We start from the raw sequence: 11,080 nt of genomic DNA, 5'->3' as shown, positions 1-11,080 counted from the left end.
ATCAGATATGGAATATAGACAAAAGAAAAACATCATTGTAAGTGGTTATCCGGAGACTTTATCAAAGTATAAATCGACTTTACTCTTAAACTAACATATTTTAGACCAGTTTGCGAAAGGTTCTTTCTTTCCCTCAAACTGGTTTTATTAACATAAGATTTAATCTGATCCTGCTTTATGTTGACTGCAATACTCTGTATGTCTTGTAATGTATTCAGTCAATATATTTTATTACACAGATAATCGTCAGCGCCGAGGGAAGATCTTCAGGTAGGTGTAATATTTATAATAATGATTTATCTTATAATAAGAGTTAACCTCTGTAAGTTACATCACTTATGTATTATAACGTTAACACCTCAGTTTGACAACTTGAATGTCTGGAAATGTTAGCTTTTTAATCGTCGCTCTTGACGTTTTGTTTTTCAATCGTGTTACTATTTCCGAATATCTATTCCGAGGTTGATTTCCACTGAGTAGTATACTTTCGATCTTATTATATCCTACGATATTTTCTCAGGTACTTTGAACAAAAGGGATTTTCCTGTTTTCGTGAGTCTTTTGATCTCACTTGGATATGATTGATAACTACGGAAGCTTGGTTAAAAAGAAATCAAGTTACTTGGTCTTTGAATATCCATTGCAGGCTGAAAACTAATCACATATAATGCTTCAAATCAGTTACATCTGAGAATTCAATAACGATTACTTCATTTAACTTTAGTCGTGATATATTCGACTATATGATAGTTGAGTAATAGTTGATATTTAAACTGATGCATTGCCTTAACTCGCTTAGTAACGAAACCAGTTCTCTTACAATTAGCAAAAAAGTCTTATAGTAAAAATATTAATAATAATATTCGATTCATGTAGCGCTTTTAAACAGCGATAGGTTTCAAAGAGCTTTACAGACGTTATATTACCCCTGTTCAATAATAACCTGTCCCAGAGAAAATCCCTCCGGACGGCTGCAGTTATAATCTGCGCCCAATGACAAGTTACCTGACATGTACCCATTAACCCCTGGGTGGAGAGAGGCAATTGAGATAAAGCATCTTAGGCGATATTTTCGTTAGCTGAAATTATTTTTCAGTCACAATAAAATGTTAACCTTGTTTTACTTTCCATCCAGGTTCTTCATACTTTGTTTTTCAACAACCTGCGTATCCGAAAGATTGCAAAGAAGTATCGAATGCATGTTCCTCTACCCACAATACATCTGGAGTGTACCTTATTAAACCAGATGGCTATCCGGAACCGTTTGAGGCTTACTGTAACAATGATCTTGATACTGATGGATGGACGGTATGGCTGATTACTTGATGTTTTCTTTTCAAGTTTAAATAGTTTTGTACAAATTTACTTCAGATTTTGATTGCAGCAATATCAAGCGATGTAATGCAAAGTCGTTATTTCAAATAGAATCTCGCTTTTTTATCGAAACGAAAGTTTGAATCAATTATTTTTAATATTGTGGAATTTAAGTACAGATTGTACTTAGGTACAGTGCAGTTCTTCTTCCAAGGAAACTGTAAACATCTAGCCCAAACTACAAACTGAAGTTAGAAATATATAAGTATTTCTGTGTACTGGTTGTTAGCAACAAATCGCATTGCAGTAGGGAACAAATAATAATAATTCAATCACGTCCTAGTTAACTTCTTTGATATTCTTTGAAGGTATTACAGCGACGAAGATCGGATTCTGTAAATTTTAGTAGAAGTTGGAAAGACTTCAGAAATGGCTTTGGCTTTCTAGGGAGTGAGTTTTGGATCGGAAATGAGAAAATTGCCGTCTTAACAAATCAAAAGCGATACCAACTGCGAATGGACTTTGAGAGCGTTGCTGGAGAAACTTACTATGTAACATACGACGAGTTTCGTATCTCAGATGAATGGGGGGATTATTCTATATCTAGTTTAGGAACATTCGATATACCACATGGTAAGTGTCTTTTATATTATTAAATATAAAGCCAAAAAAATCATAAAAATCGTGATCATTTATTAAATGTCAAACGTAAACGCGCAGAAAATGAAAGGTTTATTCTGAAAACGAAAGGATCTTTTGGAAGTAAATTTGGCATGTCAAATATGTTTTGAAGAAACTGCTACAATATATATAGTACGAGTATACTTATAGTATATTAGCGAGTACGACGGTGCTACAATACATATCGTAGCAATTAGAATATGATATGATATGAGTGCAAGTACAAGCTTCTAGTGCGAGTTCAAACACTTAATCTTGCATTAGTATCCATACTAGAATTCCAAAATGCCTTCATTAGCTAAAGTGTGATTACGCACTCACTACAAGACTGCTTCGTACTCAACACCGACCATGACTCTGAACAAAGAACCGTTCCTAACGTTAGTACAACATAACGTTTACAATTAAACCAGGTTCGTCTCCCAGTTTGATCAGAACAACCAACGAAAGAATTTTGATGTTGTTATTAATTACCATTGTTGTCAGAAAGCAGTATACTTACACCTAGAGAACTCTGAAACAGAAACAAGCCATGACTACCTGGTTTCAGACTAATTGCACAACAAATGATGGTGCTTTATCTCGTTATCAGAATAAATAGTAACATTAATGTGACTACGGAACGGCCACTACCTATTTAAAATGTTCTACATTTATTCGAGCAGCTTCTGAGTGTATGTTGCTTTCCTTTAACCTTCTGACAACCACGTATTTAAGTAATGACGACAAACTATTCTATGCCACATGTAATATATGTCGTGACTGTATCAGGTTACTATTATTTTCATTTTTTTATTTCCTGTTCTCTAGAAACAATCCCTGAATGGTGTCCAGCTAATGAGATATTTAGCAATGAGACATGTGAGAGGACTTGTGACGACCCTAATACTTGCATCTCGGCTACCTCTCGAAGAGAAACAGAGCAATGTGTTTGCGTCGGTAATTATCTGAGACAGCAAGAACAATGCATCCCTCTGAACCAATGTAACTGCTTCGTTGCTGACAAAGGAGGTGTATTAATGGTCAGTACGGTTCTTACATTTTAAGTGTTTTGCTTTTAATGATTTTTTCCATATAATAAGAATCAAATATTTTACTTACATATACTCAGGAAGCAAAAGGCTATACCCACATATGTCCATTCCCTTATAAACCTTACACTAAAATGCATGGATAAAACTAACGATAATTTTGCGGCTAGAATCTAATTGTAGGCCTAATTTAAAGTCGCAATAGGCCGTTTTAATGCAATATTTGCAGCTACCTTTTCAGGGCGGACCCCGCGGCCTCCTCATCGGAGTTGGCTTCAAAGATTTCACAAAACTTTCATAAAGATCCATACCCGTACCTAGATCATTCAGGGGAATAAATCATTGGCCACCCACCGTTAGAATCCTGTACATTTCACTGTGACAACCGCAAATTCATCATTTTGCTAATCTGATGTTTCTTTTTGCTGAATATATTAAATCAGGTTGGCGATTTTTACATCAATTCAGGATGTACACGAAGATCAACTTGTCAAAACAACCAGATTATAGAGGCGAGTTACCAGTGTAGTGTTCACGCAACCTGTGCTGAGAGGAACAGTGTCCGTAAATGTTACTGCAATCCAAACTACCAAGGGGACGGAGTGACGTGCACCCATAACTGCTTTGTTGCTGACAAAGGAAGTGTATTAGGGGTCAGTACGGTTCTCTCAGGTCATTTTATAATGCCTTTTTTAATCATTGTCCATATAATTAGAAGCAAACCTTTACTATTTTACTCTTTATACTTGTCAATATTCATTTTACATTTACAGATATCCGAGTGACGCGCGCATCGTGGTTGGGCAGGGGCCATTGACCCATTTGTTTTTGTCGCCAGTCCAGTCAAAACTGTCAGTCGAGGGATATATTACGTTTAGTCGGGAATCACGAGGCCACTCCTACGGGTGTGCATGCACTAATAAGCCTGACACAAAAATGTATGGATACTTTTTTATCACAGTCTTGCGGTTAGATTTATTTGTATGCCTAATGTATAGTTGCGATAAGCCGTTGAATGCAATATCTGCAGCTACTTTTTGTTAAGGCGGATCCCTACGCCCCCTATATAGGAGTTGGCTTCAAAGAACTCATAAAACTTTCATAAAGGTTCATACCCGTACCTAGATCATTCGAGGGGAACAAATCTTTGGCTACCCACCGTTGAAATCCTGTACATTTCACTGTGACAACCGCAAATTTATAATTTGTTTATTTGTTGTTTCTTACTTGATGAATATCTTAAATCAGGTCGGCGATTTTTACATCAATTCAGGATGTACACGAAGATCAACTTGCCAAAATAACCAGATTATAGAGGCGAGTTACCAGTGTAGTGTTCACGCAACCTGTGCTGAGAGGAACGGTGTCCGTAAATGCTACTGTAATCAAAACTACCAAGGGGACGGAGTGACGTGTCGCCACAACTGCTTCGTTGCTGACATAGGAAGTGTGTTAGGGGTCAGTACGGTTCTTTCATGCCTTTTTTATAATGCTTCGTTCTTAATAATTGTCCATATAATTAGAAGCAAACCTTTACTCTTTATACTTGTCAATATTCATTTTACATTTACAGATATCCGAGTGACGCGCGCATCGTGGTTGGGCAGGGGCCATTGACCCATTTGTTTTTGTCGCCAGTCCAGTCAAAACTGTCAGTCGAGGGATATATTACGTTTAGTCGGGAATCACGAGGCCACTCCTACGGGTGTGCATGCACTGATAAGCCTGACACAAAAATGTATGGATACTTTTTTATCACAGTCTTGCGGTTAGATTTATTTGTATGCCTAATGTATAGTTGCGATAAGCCGTTGAATGCAATATCTGCAGCTACTTTTTGTTAAGGCGGATCCCTACGCCCCCTATATAGGAGTTGGCTTCAAAGAACTCATAAAACTTTCATAAAGGTTCATACCCGTACCTAGATCATTCGAGGGGAACAAATCTTTGGCGACCTACCGTTGAAATCCTGTACATTTCAAATTCATGATTTGTTTATTTGTTGTTTCTTTTCGCTGAATATCTGAAATCAGGTTGGCGATTTTTACATCAATTCAGGATGTACACGAAGATCAACTTGCCAAAACAACCATATTATAGAGGCGAGTTACCAGTGTAGTGTTCACGCAACCTGTACTGAGAGGAGCGGTGTCCGTAAATGCTACTGTAATCAAAACTACCAAGGGGACGGAGTTACGTGCCGCCACAACTGCTTTGTTGCTGACATAGGAAGTGTATTAGGGGTCAGTACGGTCCTTCAGGTCATTTTGATAATGCTTTGTTCTTAATCTTGTACATATAATTAGAAGGAAACCTTTACTTATTATACTTGTCGATAATCACATTACAGTACAGATATCTGAGTGGCGTTCGCATCGTGGTTGGGCAGGGCCATTGACCCATTTGTTTTTGTCGACAGTCCTCTCAAAACTGTCAGTCGAGGGATATATTACGTTGATTCGGGAATCACGAGACCACTCCTACGGGTGTGCATGCACTTATAAGCCTGATATAAAATTTCATGGGTACTTTTTTCACAGTCTTGCGGTTGGATTTATTGTATGTTTATTACGTTTAGTCATGAATCACGTGGCCACCCATCGTTGAAATTCTGTACATTTCACTATGACAATCGCAAATGTATAATTCGGTTATAAGTTGATGTTTTTCTTTTCGCTGAATATCTTAAACTAGGAGGGCCACTTTTACATCAATTCAAGATGTACACAAAAATCAACTTGTAGGAACAGTCGGCTCGTGGATGAGAGTTACCAGTGTAGTAGTCACGCAACCTGCGCTGAGAGGAGTGGTGTCCGTAAATGTTACTGCAATCCAAACTACCAAGGGGACGGAGTGACGTGCACCCACAACTGCTTCGTTGCCGACAAAGGAAGTGTGTTAGGGGTCAGTACGGTTCTTTTAGGTCATTTTGTAATGTTTTTTTTTTAAATCATTGTCCATATAATTAGAAGCAAACCTTTACTATTTATACTTGTCGATAATTACATTGCATTTACAGATAACCGAGTAGCGTGCGCATCGTGGTTGTGTAGGGGCTATAGACCCAGTTTTTTGTCGCCAATCCTGTAAAAACTTTCAGTCGAGGGATGTATTACGTTTAGTCGGGAATTACGTGGCCACCCATCGTTGAAATCCAGTACATTTCAATATGACAACCGCAAATGCATAATTCATTTATTAGTTGCTGTTTTTCTTTTTGCTGAATATCTTAAAACAGGAGGGCCACTTTTACATCAATTCAAGATGTACACAAAAATCAACTTGTAGGAACAGCCGGCTTGTAGATGAAAGTTACCAGTGTAGTAGTCACGCAACCTGTGCTACGAGGAGTGGTGTCCGTAAATGTTACTGCAATACAAACTACGAAGGGGACGGAGTTACGTGCACCCGCGAGGTGGTCCCAAAAGATTGCCACGAGCTTTATGTTTCCGGTACACGAAGTGATGGTGTTTACACTATTTACCCTGATGGTTGGCCACGCGGTATTCAGGTTTACTGTGAGATGGAAAGTAACGGAGGAGGATGGACGGTGAGCTTCGCAAACAATTAAGGACTTAAATTCTGAACTTTCTCACATTATACTTTACATTCCTCAAAATGATGCACTGCAGATCTCTTTGAGATGCACTTGACCATTTAAGGAAGAACCAAAATCAAGAAACAAAACACTATTGCAAATTATCTCACTTTCACAGTATCCATATCTTTGTTAGCTATCTAACGGCGTTGAATGTTATGCTCTTACGGATAACTAGATTATATAGCTGGATTCACTTTTTTTTTTATTTCATAGGTTTTCCAGCGACGATCGAGTGCCTCCGTTGACTTTTATCGTGGTTGGAGGGACTATAAGGACGGTTTCGGTAATAAAAATCATGACCACTGGCTAGGTAATAAATATATCTACTCTCTGACCAACCAGAAAACTTACCAGCTTCGTATTGATCTAAGGGACTCCGGCTCATCATCAAAATACGCCGTCTATTCGACTTTTAGGATTAATAACCAAGCAGACAAGTATCGACTATCAGTTGGATCACACAGTGGAAATACAGGTGAGTAATTGATGGTTCTAATCATTGACGCAAACATAAATCTGGACCGATTACGTGAATTAGGAGAAGCAACTAACAACTAATGTCCTGATCTCATAGCTACCGCATTCCTGGCTAAATGATATATAAGTTCAAGGTTCACAGCAATTTTAAATTCCAAACATTGCTATTTTCTTTCAAGCGTTTGAAGTACAACTGGAACGCACGTAGGTTTCAGGACTGTATACAATGTGTACAGACATAAGAAGCAGACGATAAGATCCGCTTTTCATTGGCAACACAAGTCTCTTGGCCGTGTTTGCACGTAACAAGCACCTAACAATATATAAAACTATGGCAGTAGATATTATAATAGTAGCCAGTGTCCATGTATTTCTGACACAGAGAGAGTAAATCTCAACATCACTATCATCCCAACCTAAACGAGTATTCTGAAAATTATCGTAAATGTCTGTTGCCTTGTCGCTCGCTGTTGTCTACCAAACTCGCATTACTTCAAACTTACAAAGGGGTTAATATCATATTAGTAGTACCTGGAAGCATGCCACGTGTGCCTTCTCGTTACTGTATAATGTGACTTTAAGTGGTAAGTATATTCGATGATTCTCATATGTGAAAACTTTGATTCGCTATTTAAATTTAATCATGTTATGTGTAAAGTCATCTAGGGTTTATCATGCATAGAACATTCAAATATTTGAAATATTCGTCTGTATAGATTCGATAAATTTTAATCAATCAATCATTCTGTTCGAAGAAGTTATACGTACGAGACTAGATGGCACATGTTGATAGAACTTAATAAATGCCATTAATCAATATCATTCAATATTTTCATAAATGTAATACATCGAATTTTGGTTACTTTGTCGAAACCTAAAATATTAGCTACTACATTAATAGTAAATTCTCTTTATACAATGTCGGTTCTATTCTTCTTTTAAACGTATTGATTTTATGATTTGTGTATAGTGTAAATTTCAATCTACGTCTATAGTCCAACGTATGAGCTCAGGTTGAAAGATACAACGATTACAACGTGCTATAGATATATGGTAAAGAATTGAACAATCGATGACAATAACACTCTGTATACCCTGTATGCAGTAGAACAGGGAACTTGGAGCCGGGCAGATAGTATATTACAACCATAATATTGATAGAAATAATTATGCCGTCTACTTGATTTTTGTTTTATTTGGAGATGGCTTTTACAGCAAAATGCTGTTATTACTTTGTATGTAATAATAACATGTAAGATTACTCAGGACTAGATCTTTCAATGATACCCTTGTTTTCCTAAATTGAATAATATAGGAAGCTACATCACACAGCCCCCTACTCCCCCCTCCCCCCACAACCGCCTTATCCAAGTTCGAAGAGAGCCTAAGTTAGCCTATGTGGTACAAGAAAAATAAGCACTTTGTTGAATAAGGGGATAAATGAAAAGTTGGTTATGCAAATTAAATTAAACATATTATTATTCAACAAATTACAACATTAAACACCGACACAAACAAGAAATTTATAACTAGAGTTTGACAGAGTTAGGAAGCTCATTTGTGAACTTTAAAATAACAATCAAATAAATAAAAGAATGAATAGTAATAATAAATGCCGATAAAATAAAGAGCGATATTAGCGACTCTAGTAACCCAAACGTAGTATTTGGTTAAAGTAGTTTCCCCATCCGTATTTTACTCCTGTTGTGGCACTGTATTCCAAACGGAACAAAACAAAAGAAATATAAAAACGTCCTTGCAAAGACAAACTACCACCTTATGTATCCTAAATATTGAAAACAGAAAACAACAAAATCGCGGAACTGACGTTTTCATATTGGTAGGACAAAAACGCACTGCCCTCTATTTTGCACCCGATGTTGGATTCGTTCAAAGTATATAAATTGACCGGTTTATGTACTCTTTCTCGTTTCTTGCAGGTTATAATGCTTTGTCTTATAACAACAATAAACAATTCAGTACAAAAGACCAGGACAACGATGGATCGAGTAGTTACGACTGTGCGGAAAGACACAGAGGAGCCTGGTGGTACGGTGATTATTATTATTATTATTGTTATAGTTATTGCCGTACTAGTGATTACTATTGCTATTATTTCCCTGATGGCAACTGCTGTGACTATTGCACTTATTCAAATCTCAACGGAGACTACGACGGCTCTACTCGAGGAACGTACATGTTCTGGTATAGTTATAGTTTGAACGGTTACGGATGCAGCCTGCAATACACAGAAATGAAAATACGACCTGTGTAGACAAAACACTGTATAAATAACACATTGCCCAAAAGAGCAGGTTTTACTTAGAAAATATCCATACAGATCTTCGAGCGTCGGACAGCTTGACGTGCCATAGACAAGAAAGAAGAAGAATAAAAGCAACAAATATTACAAACGGGACGATTCGACTAAATAATTAATTTTCTAAGGGAATGAGGATATTAATTGAAATTGATGTCAAATTATTAATATTAAACAGCTTACTGTTGTTTGTTAGTTTGAAAATTGATTATTGTATGAGTCTCACAAAAGAATAAAATAAGTAAACTTAGTATTTTTCCTTAATTTGTTGCATCCCTCGTAGTCAACCCTCACCCTCCCACCCCCCCCCCAAGTATTATTAGTTGGTTGGAAATGGACAATTGCAAGTGGATTCTTAACGATTCTTGGTTTCTAGGACATATACACACACATTTCAAATACTTATATATGGATATGAAGTCATTATCAGGGTTGCCGTTGAACTACTCACAAAACATAGGGTAACATTTATAAATATATATATATATATATATATATATATATATATATATATATATATATATATATATATATATATATATATATATATTACAACATCCCTAAATAAATCATCTAATACCAGCCATGTCAACTGATGACAAAGTATCCTGTGGTTGCACATGGTGTTGTTAATCTCGTGTACATATTCAACTTAAAATAACGCAATGTTGAAAACAGAGGAACTATCGCTAAATTTGGGAGATGTTTAATTTGTTTGTGGAAAATTAATAATTACGAATCACAAATGATTTCGAGTTAGATAGTCATGGTTAAATGTGTGTAGTATGAAGCTTCGGCGGGCGCGAAGGGGGGGGGGGGGTGGCACTCACATCTATAAATCTTCAAGTTGATGATGATGATGATGATGATGATGATGATGATGATGATGATGATGATGATGATGATGATGATGATGATGATGATGATGATGATGATGATGATGATGATGATGATGATGATGATGATGATGATGATGATGATGATGATGATGATGATGATGATGATGATGATGATGATGATGATGATGATGATGATGATGATGATGATGATGATGATGATGATGATGATGATGATGATGATGATGATGATGATGATGATGATGATGATGATGATGATGATGATGATGATGATGATGATGATGATGATGATGATGATGATGATGATGATGATGATGATGATGATGATGATGATGATGATGATGATGATGATGATGATGATGATGATGATGATGATGATGATGATGATGATGATGATGATGATTTGTTTCAACACATAGTAATACAAGGTGAACAAAACAATATAACTGCAAATAAGTAAAATATATGAAAGGAAGTAAACTAAGAACCCTTGTGGGCTTAATCGAATAGAGTACTCCCATCAAAGAAAATAGAAAACCTTAACACCTATAAAAGAACCCCCCCCCCCCCAAAAAAAAACAGATAACCTTAACAAATAAGACAAATAACACTAACCCCCCCCCCAGCCACCACCACCTACTCCCACCCCTTACAACGGATACAATCAATAAAGGCTTTCATAGTAATTTTTCAGATGTCGCCTGAATGAAGCCACGGAAGTATATGATTTCAAGTTGATCGGAAGATTGTTCCACAAAGAAATAGATCGATAACAGAGGCTTTGCATGCTCTTTGAATT

General features: G+C 36.7%; 1 protein-coding gene across 1 annotated transcript; it reads left to right on the top strand.

The window, feature by feature from the left end:
* The first annotated feature begins 7 nt into the window (after positions 1–7).
* LOC139972965 (uncharacterized) lies at positions 8–9,674 on the top strand. The gene is made up of 10 exons (XM_071979282.1): positions 8–37; positions 240–270; positions 1,136–1,308; positions 1,683–1,947; positions 2,806–3,017; positions 3,470–3,679; positions 5,721–5,930; positions 6,265–6,576; positions 6,841–7,102; positions 9,045–9,674. The coding sequence occupies exons 1-10, from the start codon at positions 8–10 to the stop codon at positions 9,377–9,379; spliced, it is 2,040 nt and encodes a 679-aa protein (XP_071835383.1). The 3' UTR covers positions 9,380–9,674.
* Positions 9,675–11,080: the final 1,406 nt, after the last annotated feature.

Source organism: Apostichopus japonicus, chromosome 9 (genome assembly GCF_037975245.1).
Source record: "Apostichopus japonicus isolate 1M-3 chromosome 9, ASM3797524v1, whole genome shotgun sequence".
In the NCBI taxonomy this organism is placed as follows: domain Eukaryota; kingdom Metazoa; phylum Echinodermata; class Holothuroidea; order Aspidochirotida; family Stichopodidae; genus Apostichopus; species Apostichopus japonicus.
The sequence above is the reverse complement of the archived record's forward strand: the minus strand, read 5'-3'. Positions and strand labels throughout refer to the sequence as shown.